A 25,151-nucleotide genomic window follows, 5' to 3' on the forward strand; every position below is an offset into this window, starting at 1 on the left:
AAGTTATCACTTAACCCACCTGATCTTCAATCTATTGGCGACCGTTACCTACCTCTCCCTTTCCACCATTAAAAATAGGGGTAAATATGTCTTTTTCATTATATTTTATGTCTCTCTCCTCTTTTCTCTCCTTCTTCTCCACATAAAACAAAAAAAAAAAAACCAATTATCCTAAAATCTTCTAGATTAAAATTTCACAAATCTCATACCCCATCTCCAACAAAAGAAATAGAGAAACAAGTCAACAACAATAGATAACCTACAAAATAGATTCGTAAGCAAGGTAAGTGGAGTTAATGTTTTCTTAAATCATCTTCTTCTTCCTCTTCATGTTCTTCTTTTTCCTAAGGATAGGGCTATGATTACAATGAGAAAGGGCTTGAGTGGGATTCCATTTCCACTAAAGAAGTAAAAACACAAAACCCAATTTCATTTGGAGGAGAAATGGTTGAAAGAGCTGAAGAAATTGAAGTACGTTTGAATTTTCTGGGTTTAATGGATTTGTGGGTTCAAATTTTTTTGGGTTGGTTTGAATTTCTTTTTGGTTTGATGATTTTTGAATTTGCTTCAATGAGAAAGTCTAGGCCAAGTAATTTCTTTTTGGGTCATTTTTAAAACCCAGGTGTTTGAATTTTCTTTGATGGGAAAGCCTAGGCCATGAAATCTGGGGTTAGGGCCATCTAATTATTTTATTTATAATTTTTAAATTGCAACAAAAAACTCTAGGTCTCTGGAAATTTTAGGAGAGCAAAAATTGAAGTTTCAAATAATGGGCCATCATGTAACCAAGAGGCTCTCAATATATTTGTGGGTCTTCATCATTCACGTTTACCTGTTGATGGGTAGACCATGTGTGTGTGTTGAAGATCTGTGGATGTTTGTTTGATCAAAACGTGGGCAGGCAGGTGTATTGTCCATGTATAAAATCTAGGTTTGTGGATGATGTTAGTGTTGGGATTGCTCTTGTTGATACGTACATGAAAACTGAGAATGTTGGAGATGGGAGGAGAGTTTTTGATGAGATGGGTGAGAGAAATGTGGTGTCTTGGACTTCATTTCTCTCCTGTTATGCACGGAACGGGTTGAACGGTTTGGCCTTAGAATTGTTTTTTTTAGAGGTGTTTGATCCAATTTCTTTTATGTTTTTGAGATAAAATGTGTTTTTCTAACAACAATGGGAGAGGTGGGTAATGGCTGCTCACAGATTAAAGCTCAGGTGGGTTAAGTGACAACTTTTAAATCACAAGTAGGCACTATTAAATCGGGTCAAACCACAGGTGGGTTAAGTGCAATTTCCCCTTTATGTTTTTACTTATCAAAATGAATACTAATTACATTACGTTTAGTGTTCTCTACAAATTTATGGATTTTTACATTTTATTTGTTCCATTATATGTGTGTTAACATTTGATTTTTCTTTATTTACCTATTAAATAATTGTTTGCTAATTTTTTTTTTAATGGGTTAAAATAGAAGATTTAAAAGTTGATACATGAAAAGATGTAAAAATTAGGTTTTAATTTTTACAAAACCTAGCTTTTAGATCTTTTTTTTTTTTTTGGTTGAATTTTTAGTTTTTTAGGTTTTAAGATGAGAGAGACATAAAAGCGTAATAAAAATACAAATTTACCTCTGTTTTTAATAGAGGTGGATAACGAGAAACAAACGGAACTAACCTCAGTTGGGTAAAGTGTCAATTTTTAAGCTACAGATAGGCAAAGTATTTTTCAAGCAAACTACAGGTGGGCAAAATGTAATTTCCCTTATAAATTCTCATTAACCCATTTCCCATCAAAGAAACTTTGTTAAACTAATGGATTCAACCGCTACACCTAACAAAACGAGCTACATACTATTTGATAAGGGCATGATTCAAAAACCCATTTGCCTGATCTAACCTCATGGACATGGACAGAGCCATTCATGGATTAGTGGGGCAATGGCCCCCTTATTTTTTTTTTTAAATAATATAATTATATAACTATATATTTAGGTACTAATTTTAGTCACTTCGTTCAATAAAATTATATTTTGTCCCCCTTATTGATCATTATAAGAGAAATGCTATAATTACAAAAAATTTTTACAACATTTTTACGGACTATTGAGGTAGCAAATTTTTACTGATTTGCATATGGATCCACCACTTATATCACTTTTTTATTTACTAATAACCACTAATCACAACAAAAATTTGTAGATCTAGTATATTCCTCATTCTAAAGTCCGTAAAAAAATTTATAAATCTAAAAAAAATATATATACATGCCCAAAATATTAGCCCAACAACAAAAATTACCGATTGGCGATAGCAAAGCTAAAAAAAAAAAAAAAAGAAAAAAAAAGAAAAGAAAAAAAAAGAGACTAATCAACCAATTTTACCAAAAACAAACAACTTAACCCTTTAAAAAACTTTAAAAAAAATAATGTTGTCCTTACCAACAAAAGACACGCTCTATACACACATAATAATAATAATAATAATAAACCTTTGCTGGTTAAGTAGTAGAATTGAAAACGAAGTCACCGCATGCAACTAACAATAAAATCGTCCCCCTAACTCCAAGTCCCGACTCTGCTCATAGATGCAATTAACTCAAATTTTTTAGGACCATCATCCACCACCAAGGCTACACACGTTGGAATAAAAATATTCAAGCCGATTTACTTTACGTTCACACAACTGACACAAGTCATCGGAGTAGTCTTCTTTTTGGATGAATGAGATTTAATTAATAAGTCTATACAACTGAAAGCACATAGTAGCAAAGGAGCAGATATCAAATAGTATAGCTCCAGAAATCAATCAATCACGAACTGTGGGGAACCAAGACCTTTCAACAAAGAAACCAGAGAAAGTAGACAACAGTTGAGGTTTTCTACATGAAATTTCCAACGCGAAAACAAACGCCATAAGTCAAGTTATGCGTGAAGATTGACCAAGACTGATTGAGATCAGGTGCAATACTCGGGGTATTGCACCTGATGCAACTCTTTTAATTGGTTGAGATTGAAAGTTACTTTTGTAACTTTCAATCTCAACCATTGATTCAAAAAAGTTAAGAAAAAAGTAAAAAAAAAAAAAAAGTAAAAAGTGAAAATTAAAAATGGAAAAAGTGAAAAAATTTGTGAATGAAAATAGGAAATTGCACCGGTGGATATTGCACCGGATCTAATAAAAAAAAAGGGCCGAAACTTGCCAAAAATAATGTTGACAACTTTTCCAGAAATAAAGTTGACAACTTTTCCCCCACACCATTTAACATTATGACACGTACGTATTCAATGCCCCCACCATTTTTGTAACAATAGAGTTATCACATCTTTTGCCAGTCACCTCCCTGAATTTACTCTCTGTCCTCATTTTGAACACGCGGGATGTGTTTGCTGTGGTGTACAATAGAGTTGACTCATACAATGACTCTCAGGATAAAACGGGTAACTAACCCTAATTTTCTAACTATTTAGTTAGTAGGCTCAGTTATCAAACTAATTTATTTATTAGCATCTCGAGTCTAAGAGACTCGATTTTGGCCTATAAATCGAGTCTCATAGACTCCATTTTCATGGTCTGATGTGGCATTTTTTCCACATCAGATCAGTTGGAAATCGAGTCTTTAAACCTCGATTTATAACCATTATATAAACTTCTCTCATCACCCCAAAATCATATTAGCAAAACCCAAATTTCTTTCAAATTTCAAATACCAATATGCCTTCGATCCTAAAGAGCCATTGCTAGCATCGAACCCGGACCGGTTCTGCATGTTCCCGATTCAATACTCGGAGGTCTGGGAGATGTACAAGAAGGTCGATGCCTCGTTCTGGACCGCCGAGGAGGTCGATCTCTTCGGCGACGTTCGTCATGGTCCGCAACAACCTCGCCCAGTGCCGCCCGTGGTCTGAGCTCGTTGACCCAGGTTGTGCGGCCAGGTCGCGCTGGCCCTGGCCGCGCGACCCAGGCCGCGGAACCTGGGCTAGCGTCGCGCGACCATGTCGCGCTGGCCAGGGTCAGTTTGTTCTTGGGTTTTCAGTTTGATTTGATTTTGTTCTTGGGTTTTTTGGCACTTTGGAAGTTTGAGAAATGGGAGAAGAATGACCCAGACTCTCACATGGACATGGGGTCGAGGATAAAATGGGTAACTAACCCTAATTTTCTAACTATTTAGTTAGTAGGCTTAGTTATCAAACTAATTTATTTATTAGCATCTTGAGTCTAAGAGACTCGATTTTGGCCTATAAATCGAGTTTTTGAGGGTCGATTTTCATGCTCTGATCGGGTCCGAGATGACACTTTTGTCAGGAGGCATCCACCTGTAAATCGAGTCTCTAAGACTCGATTTACATCTACAGTTTTCAAGTTTCAAGTGTCTGGGTCGTTCTTCTCCCATTCTCATTTCTCAAACTTCCAGAAAACCCAAGAATAAAATCAAATCAAACTTTCAAGTTTCAAGTGTCTGGGTCGTTCTTCTCCTAATTCTCAAACTTCCAAAGTGCCAAAAAACCCAAGAACAAAATCAAATCAAACTGAAAACCCAAGAACAAACTGACCCAGGCTAGTGTGACCTGACTGCGCGACGTTGGCCCAGATCGCGCTGGCCTGGGTCTCGCGGCCTAGGTCGCGTTGGCCTGGGTCGCGCTGGCCTGGGTCGCGCGGCCAGGGCCAGCGCGACTTGGCCGCGCGACCTGGGCCAGCGCGACCTGGCCGCGCGACCTGGCCGCGCGACGCTGGCCTAGGTCGCGCGGCTTGGGTCTACGAGCTCAGACCACGGGCGACGCTGGGCGAGGTTGTTGCGGACCGTGACGAATGTCGCCGGAGAGATCGACCTCCTCGGCAGTCCAGAACGAGGCATTGGCCTTCTTGTACATCTCCCAGATCTTCGGGTACTGAATCAGGAACATGCAGAACCGGTCCAGGTTCGGTGCTAGCAATGGCTCTTCAGGATCGAAGGCATATTGGTATTTGAAATTTGAAAGAAATTTGGGTTTTTTTTATATGATTTTGGGGTGATGAGAGAAGTTTATATAATGCTTATAAATCGAGGCTTAAAGACTCGATTTCCAGCTGTTTTGATGTGGAAAAAATGCCACATCAGACCATGAAAATGGAGTCTATGAGACTCGATTTATAGGCCAAAATCGAGTCTCTTAGACTCGAGATGCTAATAAATAAATTAGTTTGATAACTGAGCCTACCAACTAAATGGTTAGAAAATTAGGGTTAGTTACCCATTTTATCTTGGGGTCGACCACTTAACTCATTCTTTGAATCTTGCCGAATGAAGTTTAAACATCGAATTTCTCATAAATAAGGCCATCTCCTACTCTTGCTCTCTCTCTCAGCTCTTGCTCTCTGCCTCTCTCGTTCTTTCTCTCGACTGGTCCTACTCTTAAATCCTTCTATTGGTGGCTCATGCTACCTCCAATCTGATCAGTGATCACCTGTAAACTCTGTGCTCTCTGAGGTATGGTTCTATTCTCTCACTTTCTTATATGATTTTTCCTCTGCAGATGGAGATGGTGTCGAGGTTTTGTATTGTGGGTGGAGTTTTATATTCTTATCTAGGGTGAGTTTGGTTCAGCTTTTTGTAAAAGTGCATAATGAAAAAGTGGAGTTTTGTTAAAAATGCATAATAAAAAGTGGAGTTTCAAAAAGCTGAGTATTTGGTAAAAACTGTTAAAAAATACATAATGAAAAAGCTGAGTGTTTGGTTAGCACTTATAAAATTGGCAGTTTGAGGGATAAATTACTAAAAAAGACAATGTATATATAAGGGAATTTATTTCATACTTTTTTTTTTTAATGTGAGTTACTTTTTTTTTTAATGTGAGTTTGTTTCATACTTAAATCAATTACTTCATCATACTTAAATCAATTTTTCTCTTTCTAAAAAAATTATTTTTTTCTCATCAATATTAGCTAATAACAACCTACCACTTAAGATTTATTATGTAAGTATTGTGAAAATATTGTGATAAAAATTGATACTAATTTTAATTTTAACATACTATTAAAATTATTTTTATCTCTTTCTAAAAAAATTATTTTTTTCTCACCAATATTAGCTAATAATAACCTACCTTAAGATTTATTGTGAAAATATTGTGATATAATTTTTTTTTTCTCTCTTTTTTTCTCTCCACACATGTGGGCTCTCCTTCCTTTTTTTTCTTTTTTTTTTTCCCTCTTTTTTTCTCCTCCACCCACGTACCCACACTCTTTTCTTTTCTTTTTTCCTTCTTTCCTCTTTTATTCCCTACCATATCAGCACTTCAGTCCAGAACATTCCACAGCTCTCTTTCTTTTTTTTTTTTTTTTTTTTTTTTTTCCCTCTTAGCACTTCAATCCAGAACGTTCCACAGACAGCTCTCCTTATTTTTTTTTCCTCTTAGCATTTCAAAACGAACGAAGGAACCAAACTCACCCAACTCATCCAACTCCAGAACGTAACCTTAAGTGCTTGGATCGGGAAGATTGGATGATCGGAACCAACTCCAGAACTCATCCTTCTTCTTTTTCTATTTTTTTTTCTTGTTCTTGGATGATCGGGAAGATTGGATGGTCGGTAAATCTCCCCCCCCCTTTTTTTCGTCAGTCTTCTTGATCCGCCAGAGGGTCTTGATCTGCTGTTGTTCTAATTTTCTTGTTGTTGTTGTTGATCTGCTGTTGATCCGAAAGAGTTGTTGTTCTAATTTTTTTTTCCTGTTCTTGATCTGCTGTTTCCGAAAGAGTAGTTGTTCTAATTTTTTTTTTTTTTGTTCTTGATCTGCTGCTGTTGTTGTTTTGATTTTAGATTTGTTGTTCAATAGAGGGTAATTTGGTAATTTCCTGTGAGCCCAACGGATATATTAAAACGCCCCATTCAAGTTTTGATTTATGGACCTCAGGAGGTCCATAAATTTTGCGCGTTTTGGACGCTATTTTTGCCTGAGTCCAAAACGTAGCTTTTATCAAAAAGTTGCGTTTTGGGCTAAGCCAAACGCAATTTGTCTACAGCTTTTTTTAATATGCGCGTTTTCAGCTCCTAAAAGTGCAAAAAAACGCACACCTAATAAGACTTGTGGGTGGAATATTATCTCTCCTGCATTTTTTTATTTTATTTGGTGGGTGGAGTCTTATCAAATAAGACTTATGTGGCTCTGATTCTCCCAAAAAAAAAAAAAAAGGCTTATGTGGCTGTGGGTGGAGTGGTACTCGTACATCTGGCTGGCCTTGGATATTTTATTTTTATTTTTAAGATTATTCATTTGTTCTAATGTTAAAATTAAAAATGATTTTTTTTAAAAATTTTTTTAAAAAATCTCAGTTCTTAAAGACAATTGTATGAATTTTTTTACTTTATTTTAATAATTAATTTTTTTAATAAATATATAAACAAAATATTAACTTGGAAGCAACAAAAAAGGTAAAAAGGCAATATAAAGTAATGTTTTGAATTCTAGTGTTGGTGCACTATTCTGGAATTATGCGCTAAATATATATACATAAAATATTTAAATTAATTATTTTAGGAGTATAAAAATAAACTCCTTATACAGTGATATAATTATGAGATTAGTGATTAAAAAAAAATTCAAACTTTATATAATTTATTAGTGCAGCTGAAACGAGATTGTTTATTTAAAAAACAATCAAATAAAGAAGATTGTATTACTCACTTGGACTACCTCCCTCAGCAACTTAAAATTCATAAGTTTTTTTATTGTGAAGTTATGGCTTACCGTGATCTCCTTACATCCCAGTAAGGTCCCAAACTTTTTTTCCTGAGTAAATAATAATACTTATTAAAACACACACGAAAATAGTAATATTAGTTTTTTAAACCAAATTTATAATACATTATTAAACTAGAATAAAATTACAAAATAGTCTAATCTTTATAGTCGTAGACCGAAGTTATAAACAGTAAATACTAAATACACATGACTAATTTGGGGGTAAGATACTGCTATGGTCTATTCACCATTTTTTTTTTTTTAAGGAAAAAATAACAAAAAAGATTGTACTAGTTGTAGTAGATGGGTATTTTTTTTTAGAGAGTTTCAACCTATGGCGTTCGCTTCTAATGATTGTTCTTTATCATCAGATCAAGACACTAATCAGTTTTTGGTGTAGGCGGGGATTGAATCCCAGATCTCTTATTCAACCATCAGAGACTTTATCAATTGAGCTAACTGAGTATTAGATGAACTAAACTGAGAACTTTCCTAGAAGGCTCTTATTCCATTTCTTTAATTTATTTTTTTGTACTTTCACATTCCACGTGACCTTCACAGTTTTTGGTGTCTTATATTACTTTCAACTCTTTGTTCTCATCTTCTTTCCTTCTTCACTGACCTGACCAGACCTTTTTCTTCCCTCTCTCACTTTCTTCCTTTCTCACGGTACCCTTTCGGCCTCTCAAGATCTACTCATCGTTTAGCTCTTCTCAAAAAAAAAAAAAAAAACTTATCGTTTAGTTCTTTGTTTCCTCTTAGGAGCACTGAAATTTCTAGAAAGTGGAAGTACTCAAAAAAAAAAAAAAATAATAATAATAATAAAAAAGAGCAGTTGGAAGTTTCTTGCAATATTTCCTAAAAGGAGCACTGAAATTTCATCACTTCAAAATTTCTAGGTCCTCTCTAAATTCTCTCCTTAGTCCTCTCTCTCTTCATTTGCAAAATTTCAAATTGGATTCGACGCATTTTCAAAACTACGTAGGCCTGGTTGGGGATCAAGTTATTTCTTCTTCCCTAATTTATTTATTTTTTAATCGTTTTTTGGTTCCAAATTTCTAATTGATTATTATTCGTTTTTTGGTTTTTATAAATTTTGCATGCAGATCTATTTATATATTAGTTTTTCAATTTAATTATATTGTGTATGGTACTTTCTCAACTACATATATTGTGAATTGATAACAATATGACTTTCTATGATATATGAACCATATGAAAGTTGTTATAGAAAATTTGGTTATGAATGAAAAATTATGACTATAAAAAAATAAAAAAAATAAAACGGCCTAAAAACTTTTAATAATATTTTGGGTAAATTACAAATTACATGTTTAAAGTTTGGGGTGTTTGAATTATAGATTTTAAAATTTTAAAATTTAGATTTTACTTTATTGAAATTTGAGACGATTTGGATTTTATATCTTAAGATTTCAGATTTTAGATTTTATTTTCTAAATTTTAGGGGTGTTTAGATTTTACACTTAAAGTTTTAAAATTTGAGATGTAAAATTCAAACATTCTTAAAATTTAGGGAGTAAAATCTAAATTTAAAAATATTACAGTGTAAGTTCAAATACAACCAACTTTTCAGAGGATAAAATTTAAATTTTGAAAGTTCAAGGGTAAAATTTAAGCACTCCAAACTTTAAAGGTGCTCTTTACCATTTAACTAAATTTCTTATATTTTCTTATTTAGTTTCAGAAAAAATAACGAATGGTGAGATCCCAACAGCATTAATGGAAGGTGTGACTGGCTTCGACACAGCGAGTAGCAGAGTGTGTGATGTACATTTGGCGGGATTGAGTTTATTTGCTTAACTTTGTGAACCTTCAGTTCAACTGGGCTTTCTCATCTCATAATTTTTTTTTTTTTTTAAAATTATATAAAAGAAAGGTATGGTTTAACCAATCTGATGAACGGAGGAAATCAAAATGATGCATCAATTCTTCTTCCCTAGTTTATTTCTTTTCATTTGTTCAGTATTGATTTTTTTTTTTTTTTTGGTATGTAGATCTATATCGTGATTCAATATTTAGTAGTAGAGCATTTTGCAATGCCTTCAATGGGCATGAAAAACGCCTTGTCATCTTCTACTGTCCAATGGAAATATGATGTTTTCATCAGTTTTAGAGGAGAGGACACCCGCAACAATTTTATGGATCATCTATATAATGCTTTGAGAGTGAAAGGAATTAACTCTTTTAGAGACAATGAGAAACTTGAGAGAGGAAAACCCATTTCACTAGAGTTATTGAAAGCGATAGAAGAGTCGAGATTTAGTGTTGTCATTCTCTCAAAAGACTACACATCTTCACATTGGTGCTTAGATGAACTTGCAAAAATCATTGCTTGCAAGGAAGACATGGGAATGATAGTTTTGCCTGTTTTTCACTATGTGGAGCCATCTGATGTACGGAAACAAATGGGAACTTTTGCGCAGGCATTTGTTAAACATGAAGAGGAGGAGGAAAAAACAAGGGTGGAGAAATGGAGAGATGCTTTGAGACAAGTGGGCAACCTCACCGGATGGCATTTAAAGGATACTAGGTAATTTATCTAAACTTTTTTTTTTTTTTTTTTTTTTTTTTTTTTTTTTTTTTTGCAATGCCTTAATTTGATTGATTGTGATTATTGTGTGGGTGTGTGATGAGTCCCATATAAAGCATATATTGGTATAAGAGCTGGCCCAATAACCTCATGTGGGCTCAGAAACACTACCCCACAAATTGGGTCCTAACAAAGACGTTAGGGATTTAAGTGAGGGAGATTATGATGCCTCAATTTGTTTGATTGTGGGCGTGTGATGAGTCCTACATCGAGCATATATTGGGTAAATATGGACTTTATTAATAAATACAAGGAGCCTCAAGTGTGATTAGTCCTTTTGAGATATAGTGTATATGTGGCAGATTTATATATAACTATATATGGAAACTTAAGTAGATTTATATACATGTTTCATTGTATGCAGATCAATGTACTTTTTTTGTTTCAATCAATGCATATCCTATTTTTTTCATTGCAGGCCTGAGTCACAAGATATCCAAGAAATCGTGGGTTGGATATCGATCAACTTGAAATATGATCCATTCCCATATATTACCAAGGACCTAGTAGGGATATATTCTCGATTGGTAGAATTGGAGTCATGTTTAGCTCTAGGTTCAAAAGATGTCCTCTTTATAGGGATTTGGGGGATGGGAGGGATCGGTAAGACAACTCTTGCTAGAGTTGTTTATCATATGGTTTCTAAAGAATTTGAAGCTCGTGGTTTTATTGAGGATGTTAGGGAAAAGTTTGAAAAATATGGTTGTGTTAAACTACAAAAGAAAATTATTAAAAAGGTTTTGATGGATAAGAATTTGAAAATTGAAGAGGAGTGTGATGGAGTTCTCAAGATTAAGAATAGGTTATGTCATAAAAGAGTTCTTCTTGTTCTTGATGATGTACATGAAGTGAAACAATTAAGAATGTTAGCAGGGGAGCGTAATTGGTTTGGTCCGGGTAGTAGAATTATCATAACAACAAGAGATGCACATGTGCTTAAAGCACGTCGAGTAAATGAAATATATGAAGTTAAAGGATTGAATGATGAAGATGCTCTTCAACTTCTTTGCTTGAAAGCTTTGGAAAAAGAGCATGACCTTGATGATTGTATAGAGTTGTCTAACCATTTTTTGAATTATGCTAGTGGCCTTCCTTTAGCACTTGAGGTTTTGGGTTCCTTTTTGTGTGGAAAAAGTACTGTTGAATGGAAAAATGCATTAGAGAGACTCCAAAAATTTCCTAACGAATCAATTCTCCAAGTACTTGAAATAAGTTTTAATGGACTCCAAAAATCACAGAAGGAAATATTCTTGCATATTGCATGCTTTTTTAATAATCAGAGGAAAGATTATGTATTAGAAATACTAGATATTCTAGGCCTTTACCCTATTATTGGATTGAAGGAACTCACTGATAAGTCTCTCTTGAAAATGATGGATAATGATGTAGTGTGGATGCATGATTTACTTGAAGAAATGGGCAAGAACATAGTTTGTCAAGAGTGCCTTGATTATCCTGGGAAGCGTAGTAGACTATGGGATTATGAGGACATTAACGAAGTGTTAAAAAAAAATAAGGTAAGAAGTTATTTAGAAAATTTGAGCTCATTCCCTATCTTCATGTTTAACAAATTTGGAAGTTGAATAGTTATGCTAATAATTATTTTTGCAATTTACCAATTCCTTCTTGATTATTAGGGGACAGAAGCACTTAAAGCCATGGATATTGCGAGTACTTGTAATGAACAACAAGATGGATGTTGGAACCCTGAGGCCTTTTTGAAGATGGATAATCTTAAATTTCTTAGAATTTATGGCACTCTCTATGTCCACACACCTTCCTAATGATTTAAGAATTCTTGATTGGATTTCATATCCTTCAAATTCTTTGCCATCAAGTTTCCAGCTAGATAAGCTTGTTCAACTTTGTTTGCAACAAAGCAAAATTCAACAACTTTGGATAGGAATAAAGGTACGTGTGTTATTAAGTATCCTCTTAAAACTTTTCTTTAAAATTACAATAAATGTACACCAAGAAGCTAATTATTGTAACAATATTTTTTCTTCTAACAGAATTTTGACCAGTTGAAGTTCATTGACTTGACCGACTCCCTGGACTTGTTTATAACTCCAGACTTCACTGGAGTCCCAAATCTTGAGAAATTATTTCTTGAAAGGTGTACAAATTTACGCGAGTTTCACCCATCTATTGGAATTCTTAGAAAACTTATTTATCTTAATTTACAAGATTGTGAAAGACTAATTCGTCTTCCAAGCAAGTTTGGAATGGAGTCTCTTGTGACTCTTGAAATTTCTAATTGCCCAAAACTCAAGACAATTCCCAAATTTGTGGCAAACCCGAAATTCTTACAGGAGCTTTCTCTAGATCGCACTGCTATTGTGGATCTAATTAAAAACTTGCCAGAGAACCTATGGATAATCAAAGGCCTAGAGATACTTGATTTGAGCAAAGCAGATATAGAGGAGCTGCCTTCATCAATTGAACGTTTGACTGAACTTACTTCATTAACTCTAAGATATTGCGAGAATCTTGTGAGCCTTCCTAACACCATTTGTAATTTGAAGTTGCTTAAGTCTCTTGATCTTTTTGGATGCTTAAAATTTCGTAACTTGCCCAAGAACATAGGAAATGTAAAAGGTTTGGAGTTGCTTAATTTGTGTTGGACAGCCATAAGAGATGTTCCTTCTTCCATTGCCCTCCTTAAAAATCTCAAACATCTATATATCTGTAGATGGAAATCATCTGAATCTTATTCCCTGCCAAGAAGTCTTGAGTTGCTAGGCTTAGTATTTCCTTCATTAATTTCAGCAAGTCATGTGGATCCCACAATACTGGGGAGTCGGATGAGCTCAAAACGTGATTCCCAGCAACCTCTTCAATTATTATTGCCTTCCTTATCAGGTCTTCAATCTTTAACATATTTGCATCTTAGTGACTGCTCTCTTTTGTCAATCCCCAATGACATTGGCTGCTTGCTCTCTTTAGAACACTTAAATCTAAGTGGAAATGATTTTGTTTCCCTTCCTAAAAGCATGTGTCAACTCTCTAATCTTCGAAGACTCCATTTGGAGGGTTGCAAGATGCTTTGGTCATTGGAAAATGTTCCATCAACTATTGATTCAGTAATTGCAAACAATTGTACCTCATTGAAGAGATTGCCAGAATTGCAATTTTATACTTTTAGGTCAGATCACTCCCGTTTGAATTTCCAGTGTGTTAACTGCTTTAGATTGGCTATGAATATTGCAAGTAGCAATAGCATGCTTGAGGTATCTCTCCCTCTCTAAGTTCTAAACATTATTTTCCTCAAAAAAAAAAAGAAAATTTAAACATTAATTATGCTTTGTATATTTCAGGGGCAAAGTGGTAAACTACCAGACATCTTTGACATTATTATTCCTGAATTTTACTTTCCTAAAGCTTGGCTTCTAGAAAGGTTTGAACGTGAATCCGTAAGTCATGAATGGAAGGTAGAAGTGCCTTATGGGCGTGATGGACGGATGGGAATTGAGTTGTGCGTTTGGTTTTCAGTTGCAGAGGCTTCTGAAGATTTTCTACTTACATGTTGGATTAAAGTCAATGGATTTGAATGTGCATCACCAATACGCTCTTCTTGTAGGGCAAACTATGGTAGAGTTAGTTCACATCACTTTTGGTGGCTCCATTTGTCTCCTCGCTATTTCAACTCCCAATGGGAAGAAAATTTTCGTCAAATTGATGGGAATGGATCCGATAAAATTGAGATTAGAATAAGTAATTCAAATAACTTGGAGGTAGAGAAAATCGGGATTCATTATGATATTATTAATGATTCAGACTCCAAAGGTACCCAAACTAAGCGAAGCCATGATGAGGATGATGGGGTTTGGCCTTTTGGAGAAGGCAATTCAATTGACGAACTAAGCAAATTTTTGACTTCTTCGCTTGTAAGTCATCATCGTTCTTCTTTCTATTAGAATTTACAAGTCTTGATGTTCTCTTTATTTTGGGGAGGGAATCTAATGAAATGAAAGTGTGGGTTTTGAATTATTTTAGCATGATAATAAATTTAATTTGTCCTAGGTATATAATAGAGATTATTTCTTTTTGTATTTCCCTTACTCGCATTTTAAAAAATAAAATAAAATCATTGTATTGTGCTAGTTGTACCTTAGCATGACCTTTTGGCTTTCATATAGCCAAATATTTTCTCTTTATTTTTTTTTTAATCAGGTTGAACTCAAATTTTCCTGTTGTCTTGTTTGTGCACTTTAATATAATGGAAGGAGGAGATCACACGTCCAAGAAGTGACACCTCATCGGAAGATATTTATCAATTGACATTGGAGGAATATGAGACCTCATCGGTAGATCTACGACCTGAATGGTTGTGGGAGCAGTACGAGGAATTGGGTCTGAATGATATTGATACCTCATCGGCTGATGGCGCATATCACTCAACTGATAAAACAATGCAAGGAAAAACAGAAGTATAAATTTCTCTGCTTTCATGGTTTACTTTTATTTATTTATTTATTTATTTATTTTTAATTTTTTTCCTTTTTAACGGAAAAGGTAAAGATTATCTTTGAGTTTGATTTTAAACAGACTTTTCTACTCAATTAATATCTGTTCGTTTTGATTTCCTCACAAAGATCATCGCCATCAAATTGATTTCACCAAGTTGTTATTATTTGACGAATTGTTTATATATCTGAAGGATTTGATAGATGCGGGTTTGATGAGAGGTTAGGGCTTCTTGATCTGAAACCATCCCTCGTTCCTTATGCTCTACTATTTCTTTTTCTTTTTTCAACCACTGCTTCGTCAATTAGGGTTTCCTCCATCATTGCCTAATTTTTTCACATTTTTGTTTCTGTTTATTGCTCATATACTCCAGATCAAAACATGTCTTTTTATTTCATTTTTTGAATTTGGTTATTTGATTGATTTACTATTTTTCAATTTTGCATGTATTGCATATTATTTTTGTTTTGAAATTGTGGATAAAGATTGTTTTGTTTTTACTTCATTTCAGTTTAATTTACTGGAAATGGCATTCATTTTATGCTCGTCATTTGTTGAACTGGTAGTAATGGTTAATTTGGGAGCGTGGTTATTGATTTAGCTTTCATATTCTAGACCTATGAAATTTTTTCGTAAAGTGCTTGGTTTCCAGTGCCCAATTCAGCTCTTTTAAAGTGTTTTGCTAGCTATTTTTCTCTCTAATGGATTGGTCTTATGCTGGAATTTGTTTGTTACAAGTTGATTTAAAAAAATTACTCGTGTGAGTTGTATCTAGTGGTGCAGATGTTTTTGCTTATGTGGGTTTTTGTAAATATCAATCAGTTTGAGTTGTATAGATATGAAAACTAGGGAACGACATTGGGAGAGTTAGATACATTAAAATATAGGACTGTTTTACTTGATTAGATATAAAATTATATTATATATTAGGTATATATGCTCATATATTTATTTGGTTTTGGCAATTGGCATTAAGAGTGCAGGATCATTGTCACCTGGTCTGTACGTTTAAAAAAAAAAAAACTAAATCAGCATTTCTCTGATTTGAATTTTGAACATATTCTAATTCGTATTAATTGATCATTCTATTGATAGGTGTGAAGAGCTTGAAGAGGGGCTGAAGAAGATTGTATATTGTTATACTTATGAAGCCGAGCCGAACTAAAAGTGAGTGATGCTGACAACTTTTCCTAACAGAAAGCCAACATATCATACGTACATATTATTAATATGAAAAATAGTAGACTATTTATGCAACTTTTATGGAAATGTAAAACCACAACTTTTTTTTCTTTTTTCACAACTTACAGTTCGTAGTAAAATCAAAAGTATTTATACAAACTTTGCAACAAACGTAAAGTTTTGAGTTGTGAACAATGAAAATATAGACTTACAATTTTTTTTTTTTATAGCTTACAATTTTTTACGTGATTAATTATGACAAAAATTTATACAAAATTGCAGTCCTAGTACGGTTCAATTAATATTATCACAATTCTGTCAAAGGGTAAGTGTGAAAAAGCTAAACCAAAGAAACGGTTAGTGCTGTGCTAAAAATTGTCACATACTTTTGAATTATTAAAAGTCCTATCATTGCAGATTTTTGGAATTGATACATTTCAGATTATATGATGCCGTCATTGATAATGTGTCTTGAATCCTATATACATGTAATTTTCTCTAGTTATTGTTTCTTGTTCTCTCTCTCCTATAATATATGTGCTTGTAAGTTAAACTATCAAGTATCAGGCTTGGAAAGAAATATAAGCTATATCTAACAGTAAATTTTAAGCGTAAAAGTTCATCTATATATTACTAAAAACTGAAACGTAGCATTTAATTTTGCTACGCTCACATTGAGCCATATCAGCAGCCATGTCATCATTTTTTGTTTCTAATCTTTGTTATATATATATTTTTAAACATTTTCTCATTTAAGGTGACTTAAAAACTCTATTATTTACCACCGCACTCCCTTGGTGCGATGGTCACTCCACAAGTATAAGTGCTTGTGGAGTGTGGGGGGGCAAGAGCCAGGGTTCAAGTCTCCAGGAGGAAACTTCACACACATATACACTTAAATTAGGTTAGAGTAGAATTCTATCTTGTATAAAAAAAAAAAAAAAAACTCCATTATTTAAAAATTAAAATATCTTTTAACCATTATTTTTATTATTAATTTTCCAAAACTCTCTCTCCCTTTTACCTCTTCATCTCCCCACTATTTTCTACCTTAATATCATTTTTTCTCTACCTTTTTGTCTTCCTTTATTTTGACTCTTCTTATTCTCAATATCTTACTATAAATTTGACATTTTCCTTTTCATTCTATGCATAGTTTTCTCATACAAAAATGTTACTTTTCTCTCTCTCTCTCTCTCTCTCTCTCTCAATTTTTTTATTTTCATTTTTTGTTTGATTTTTTTATTTTTTATTTTCATTGCATCAATTCTTTAGGTTGATGAATTTTTATGTTAATTAGAATTCTACTTTGGGTTGATGCAATTTATTTTTGTGTTTTAAGTTATTATCTTTTATATTCTTTTTTATTAAATATTATCCTACTACATTATGCATATAGTATATAATAATATAATGTTATTATATTACATAGAATGACTTGGATAATTTGATGTTTATTGCTATATAGTTTATTTTTACTCTTTTTCCTCTCTTATTATTTTATTCAACATTTATCTATATCTATATCTATATATCACTAAAAGCTAAAGCGTAGCATTTAATTTTGCTACGCTTACATTGAGCCACATCAGCAGTCATGTCATCATTTTTTGTTTCTAATTTTTGTTATATATATATTTTTAAACATTTTCTCATTTAAGGTGAATTAAAAACTCCATTATTTAAAAATTAAAATATCTTTTAACCATTATTTTTATTATTAATTTTCCAAAACTCTCCCTCTCTTTTACCTCTTCATCTCCCCGCTATTTTTTACCTTAATATCATTTTTTTCTCTACCTTTTTGTCTTCCTTTATTTTGACTCTTCTTATTCTCAATATCTTACTATAAATTCGACATTTTCCTTTTCATTCTATGCATAGTTTTCTCACACAAAAAGATTATTTCTCTCTCTCTCTCTCTCTCTCTCTCAATTTGTTTTTCATTTTTTGTTTGATTTTATTATTTTTTATCTTCATTGCATCAATTCTTTAGGTTGATGATTTTTTATGTTAATTAGAATTCTACTTTGGGTTGATGCAATTTATTTTTGTGTTTTAAGTTATTATCTTTTATATTCTTTTTTATTAAATATTATCCTACTGCATTATGCATATAGTATATACTAATATAATGTTATTATATTACATAGAATGACTTGGATAATTTGATGTTTATTGCTATATAGTTTATTTTTACTCTTTTTCCTCTCTTATTATTTTATTCAACATTTAAATTCAATCACATCTTCCATATTGTTAAATTATGCGGCACAAATTAAGAAAATGGCTAGACACAGACTTGCCTTCCTTTACCATATGTTGGGGGAATCAATATATTTGTGTGATAAATGATCATATAATTTATAATTTAAATAGCACCCTTTGAATGTGACTAGGCCCATAAATTGAGCAATTTGTAGACTTATAAAGGCTATTGAGAATGAACTTTTTGAATTAAGTCTAAAAAAAATATGAACTACTATATATCATTTAGATAAAAACTTTTATCATAGATACATTAATATTTTTTTTTGCCACATATTTAAATCATGCAAACTTAATAATTTTATATTATGTGTTAGCATCATCTCTGCTTCTTCTTTTTCTTCTTCTCAAAAATATTATGTATCATCTTTAAAGGATGCTAACAATATCGATCTTATGGGAAAAGTTACATAAAATATTGAGAAAAAAATGTTTTATATTACAATCTACTAAAAATATTTTACACATTCTTCTATTTTAATTTAGATTTTTTTTCCCAAAAAAAAAATTAATTTAGATATTTATAAGTAAACAATGAAATAATAATTTATGAATAATAATAAAATATATCTATACATATTTATCTTGTGCGGTTGTAACTTTACATATACTTTTGCATTTATATATTTATCTACTTTAATTTCGATGTTTATAACTTAATAATGAAATCTATAAACAAAGTAATTAAAACAATCATATTTCTAAAATTCAAAGTCACAATTTCTTTTTTCAAAAAAATGTCTTTTACATTTCCTTGGAATTTTTTTTTTAAATTTTTTTCATAAAACCTTTGACATACCACTAACCTAACCACTTCATACATTAAAAAAATTTAAGGCTCAATATTACTTCCATTAATATATTATGGATATCTTAATTGATTGAGACCAAACTAGAGAAATGTCTTTCATATTTCATTGAAAATTCAGGAGGGAAAAAAAAAAAAAAAAAACCTTTGACATACCACTAACATAACTAGATCTATAACTATTTAAGGCATCCATGATATCGATTTCTTATTGATAACCATAAAATTTACAACTTGCAAGGGAACATACAAAGTAATAAAGAATAAATGAAAGAAGAAAAAAATAAATGAAATCAAATGTCAATTAATAACTATTATTTGGAAAATAAAAAGGTGGTAAAGAGGAGTAAGAAATAAAATAGAGATGGCTATATAGAGGACATTAAAAACTTTATAGTGCAATAAAATCAACAATTAAATATAATAATACAAAATTTAAACTTAAATCTAATCAAACTCTAACTAGGGAAATTATATATATATATATATATATATATATATACCATATCTTAATACACCATGACTTAAAAAAAATTATTGAATAGTTCTACCTTTTATTTAATGTCTATTTTATACAAATCATCAACCAATAAATATATGATAATGGTAAAAAATGTTATAGACAAGATTATGAAAAATATGAAAAAACTATTTTTTTTATATATATATATATATAAAAAAAAACTCTTTATAAAGTTTAGGGACTAAAATAGTATTTTATCTAAAAACTTATCACGTGCAACGCGCGGGTCTGCGACTAGTAAACAATAAAAATGGAAACTTTAACACTTTAGCACTTAAAGAAATGTAAAGGCGAAACAAGAAAAGTAAAGAAAGCGTGTAACATACGTGGAAAACTCTTGGAATGGGATGAAAAACCACGGTTGAGTGAATGATAGAATATCCTTCATTCCTTAAATCTTTCTATTATATAAAAGTTTAGGTTTTTTACATATGGTGATGTTCTTCCCAAAAAAAGCTTTTCTTTTTCTCACTTTCCTACCTAGACTTCTGTCTTTTCTCTTTATATTTCTTGCCCTAATTGTTCAGCAACAAGTTACTCTTATGGTACATGTGGCATAATCTTGATGAAATTGGGTTAAGAGAAAGTGCAAGTTCTGTCGAGACTTTGTGCAGCATGATGGTGGAATGTTATTGATAAATCGAGCTGTTACATTTTAGTCTTGATATTGGAATACATCTATACAAGACCGCATGGTGGACTGTTCCAATTTCAGGTTGATAGTTCCATTGAAGTTAAATGAAAGCTATTCGTCTGAGGTAAAGAAAGATATATAAGTTCTCACACTGCAGGCTGTTTTAAACAAATTTCTTCAGTTTTCGTGCAATATTAAAGAAGTGTAATCTAACAGCCCATGGTTTAGTGGGGTATGCAAAGGAGAATGAGGCGACCTCATGTCTAGAGGACTGTCCTCTCTTTTGTCTTCCTTCCGTACAGAAAATTTAAGTTAATTAAAATCTGTCTCTTTAGTTTCTTTTCGTTTTACATATAATAATAACTAGTCGCTAACCCGTGCGATGCACGGGAAAGCTATTGATAACTTCCCTAATATGAAAAAAAAATCAATATCATGATGTAATTTATATACCAAACCAATAAAATCTATCACTTGCATGATAATAAAATCTATCACATGCACTGAGAAATCGTGATAACCAAGAGCTTGAAATCATATTTAAAATATATATAACTGATATAAGTACTATCCAATACAATTAATTACACAAATATAGTTTTCATACTCATTCAATCAAATATCTTTCATAAATTATATTAATCATTCTTGATGTCCAAGATGTATCTAAATTCTAACATTGCCAGTAAACAAAGATGCTAGACCTTAATGGAATTGAAAAGGCAACATAATGCCGATTTACACCATTGCTAAAATCATCACTTTCCATTATTGCGAGAGAGAGAGAGAGAGGTGGCTGTTGTGTTGCATCTCTTAAGAAGAATTTACCCTTTACATTTTTTTTTGATGTAATCAACCCATAACAAAATAGATGTACCATGTTCAAAGCATGTACATTTGGGAGATTAAAAGTAAAGGAAAATGAACCCATCTAAAGTTTTTTGCTCTTCCTCTTGATGTTGACTTTTCCAGCATCATCTAGAATTAAATTTATATACTCCTCAAAATCCTGTAAGGCATAAAAATTAACATGTATTCACTTAAAATTGTGAAAGATGCTAAAAATTAGGTTGATATCAGCCTTTTAACCAAAATTCAACATTTTAATGATGCACATCAATTAGCAATTTTGCCATTGTTAGTTGCCACATATATCTTTTTATTTGTGACAAATATGGTGCAATTTTGGCCATTAAATTTTAATCAAAAGTCATGATTAGAAATACTCATCATAAATGTGATTAAAAAACTGAAGCAGTAAATTACAACCCTCTGCATGGTTTTTTTTTTTTTTTTTTTTTTAAAGACTATCCTTAACATTTTATCTTCAAAACATTAAAACAGGGAATGCTGCAAAAATTTGGAATGATTTACCTATATATAGCTTAACCATGCTTACTACTCCATATAATTCAAATCAAGACGTTTGATTTTCTCCCCTCATCACTCAAATAGATTATCAACTAAAATTTTAAGAATAGCATTACATGCAAAACCCAAAAAAGCCCAACATTGAAAAGGACAATATCAATAATTAAAAGTCTCTAAAAATCATTACCACCATCATGCAATATCAAATACAGCCACTTTTAATAAGCACTGAAGCAACTTTTATTTTGTTTTCTTTAGGATAATCTCTTATGGGGTTTCTACGATTTTGATTAGCTTTATTGTTTTAGACTTGAATTTTCCTTCAATTCTTTATTTCTTATTGTTACCTAGCATTGGATGGATTACTCATTTATTGCTTAAAAGCAGTTTTTGATTTCTACTTCATATTTCTTACATAAACAGAAGTTACAGGACATTCCCATGGAAGTTATTGATTGAAGTGTAATGTGTGTGTGTGTATTCTGCCAATACACAAAGAAATGGAAGGCAACAACACAAATCACTTCACTACCATTTCATTAATATTGAAGTTTCAAGGAAATCATCACAGTAACAAATCAGCGTGAACTGGACAGACCAATTTCATTACTGATTCATGTGCCTGTTAAAGTCTATTTATTAACCATGGTGGACCATACATCCCATTCACCTCAAGATTTTTAATGAGATTCCACCCATCTACGGTAGGTTATTCTAGGAGTCTTCCAATATATATTTAAAAGACAGTTTTATTTATGATCACAATTAAGCTCTTTATGATACATGATGCACAAATTATTCTAGATAGTGACAATAATAAGTTCTTAATTATTTTGTTCACAATAAAATAATACAAACATGTGTAATATGTTTACCTTGATGAAAAGATTGTACCTTTGACCCCAACTTGGATATTCCTGATGCAGCCTAGTATTGGGAATTCAGCAATTCCCAAGGCCTCAGCCTTCTGTAAGCCAAGAAAACATGATGTGAAATTAGATGTAATGTAGATATGGTCATATACACCTTAACCTCAACACTATATAAAATTGTAACAAAAGAAACAAATAAATGATTTAAAAAATAAAAATAAAGAGAACAAAGCAATACAAAGTTAGGACTAATATAACCAAAGAGAAGAGTATGAAATTTTGCATCAATGATGAGAAAGTTAAATATTTCAATTGCATCAATAAGATAAGGAAAATCAAGAGAGCCCCATTCAAACTATATATATGCTAGTGTTAGTACAGCCTCACATGTGGAGCCTTTTCACTCATATATAGAGAATAACTTTAACATTGATAGTGAAAAGAAGTAGAGTCACTGAAACATTTACCATTTGAAAGAAATAGATATCAGCAAACAAAGAATAGATGAAAAAAATATCTTCAGAAACTAAGTAGGATTAAGAAATGAAAATTATTACTAAATTGCTCCAGACATACAAAGTTCTTAAACAATTCAAGCCATATAGGTCCCAAGTTCAAGTGAAACAATTATTTTTGGCATTTCTGGGAAGTAACAATGGGGAAAGAAATACCCTTTCTTTATCTCAGATTTAGGCTTCTTATAAACTTCCTTTTCCTCTTTTTCTAACAAAGACAGCACCACCTTAACAAAAACAGTTCCCATGAATCAAAATTCCTAAGCAAATCTAAATATCCCCATAAGCAGAGCACTCAACAATAGGAGTGTAGGACTGCTATATTAATAGGAAATATTTTCCTCAAAGTGAAAGCTTATCTAAAAAAATTCAGTGAACCCTTCACATTGAAGTTAAGATTCAAAATAACTTTCAGTAAGGATGGAAAGTTTTCTATTAGATTTTTTTTCCTTGTACTTCCTAAGTGATGGAAAGTTTGGTTTAGGCATTTTTACAAATGCTTTGGGGAGCAAATAACATAGTCACCAACCAAAATCTTCAACTTGTAGTACAACTTTAAACAAAATACAAATGTATAAATAGTTACTAAGTATTTAACATCTAACCATTGTAATTTATCACACACACAATGAAGTATACAAAAAATTTCCAATACCAAGAGCAATATAAACAAAGAGAAAGTAAGAAAAACACAGAAAGGACACTCACAATGTGGTTCATGTGGGCGTGAGAGATGCAAAAGAAGTCTTGCTGTATCGCCTGCTAGGGACAATGACCAATATTGAAAGCCAAATTAGGAGTATGCAAACTTATGCAGGTTTTGTGGCATGCAATTGACAGATCCTTCACCAGTAACTTAGTTTTGGCTGACCAAAGCACCACAAATTTCCACATCTTCACTTCCTGCCCTTACAGATGAAAAGTAGCTATTCGTAATTATGAGGTTGTATCACAGGAACAACATACTCTCCAATGATAAGTAAATGGTGTTATTCAATTTTCTCTCTAGAAAGACTTTAGGTTTGAATTCCTATAATCCATTTATTGTAGACCCCAAAAAAAGGAAAGAACGGTTTAGGCATCTAAGATTGGTTCAAACATTGCGTGAATGTGTGCCTAACATGAACAAAGGTCTTCTTCAATAACTAATAAAATAAAAGTAATAAACCCTCCCTAGAAAATGATTTAAGAAGATGATGCTAAAATCATTAAATCAACAAATTTGGTCAACCAACAGAGTTAGTAGCTTCAACTAAACTTGAACAAATCAAACCTAAAATATAAGAGAGGCATATTGATACAACACTGAGGCCAATATTCATTCATAATTCATTTACTAACCAAAAAAAAAAAAAAAAAAAAAACAAAACAAAAAAAACAAAAAAACAAATTAAGAAAATTAAGATTAATAAAGACAGATTTTCAGGGGTTAACCCACCATGACACCAACAAAGTCAGAATCGCCTTTGAAAAGGCTCGCACGGCAGAATCTTCTTAACTTTCCCATCATTTTCTTGTGTTTCACTCCCATATAGTCTAAGCCAAGCTTCAATAATTCCTATTTAATTTAAAAAAAAAAAAATTTAACACCAATAACCTAGAGGTCAGAGGTCAGTTCGTGTTTTGTGTTTTTCAGGGAAAAGATGGAGGCTGAGAGAGAGTTGAAGAAGAAGCAGATATCTTCAATTTTGCACAAGTTCAACCTTAATTAAAACCAATTATCCAAATACCTAAATTAAAGAAAATCAAACCAAATCCAAGTACCTAAATCTAAGATAGCAAAAATTAAATCATAAAATACCTGCATTGGTAGTGGCTTTGGCGATATATGACGGTGGCGGCCGGAGGCTGGCACTTTTTGCCATTGAAGGAGTGAGAGAGTGACCATGGGCTATGGTTTAGGGATTCTGAGAATTGAGAGAAGCAGAGAGAACAGCAAAGAAGAAAGAGTATTCGGTCTCTTTGGAGCCTAAAATAAAAAGAAAAATAAAATAGTGAGAGATCGCAGAGCATCGGGTTGGGGATTCTGAGAATTGAGAGAAGCAGAGAGAACGGCAAAGAAGAAAGTATTCGGTCTCTCTGGAGCCTAAAATAAAAAGAAAAATAAAACAGTGAGAGAACGCAGAGCATCGGGTAGGGTTTTAAAAAAGATTTATTATTAATTATTATTTTTTTTTTTAATAT

General features: G+C 32.3%; 1 protein-coding gene and 1 long non-coding RNA gene across 2 annotated transcripts; one reads left to right on the forward strand and one right to left on the reverse strand.

The window, feature by feature from the left end:
* The first annotated feature begins 9,442 nt into the window (after window positions 1-9,442).
* On the forward strand, window positions 9,443-12,111 carry LOC126724501 (disease resistance protein RUN1-like). The gene is made up of 3 exons (XM_050429014.1): window positions 9,443-10,267; window positions 10,746-11,844; window positions 11,965-12,111. The coding sequence occupies exons 1-3, from the start codon at window positions 9,774-9,776 to the stop codon at window positions 12,109-12,111; spliced, it is 1,740 nt and encodes a 579-aa protein (XP_050284971.1). The 5' UTR covers window positions 9,443-9,773.
* An 8,667-nt stretch (window positions 12,112-20,778) lies between these two features.
* On the reverse strand, window positions 20,779-25,100 carry LOC126720268 (uncharacterized). Its single transcript, XR_007653324.1, has 4 exons — window positions 24,769-25,100; window positions 23,676-23,870; window positions 22,456-22,547; window positions 20,779-21,218 (listed from the first exon to the last, which is right to left on the reverse strand). It is a non-coding gene; the product is annotated as an uncharacterized LOC126720268 (long non-coding RNA).
* Window positions 25,101-25,151: the final 51 nt, after the last annotated feature.

Source organism: Quercus robur, chromosome 4 (genome assembly GCF_932294415.1).
Source record: "Quercus robur chromosome 4, dhQueRobu3.1, whole genome shotgun sequence".
Lineage (NCBI taxonomy): Eukaryota > Viridiplantae > Streptophyta > Magnoliopsida > Fagales > Fagaceae > Quercus > Quercus robur.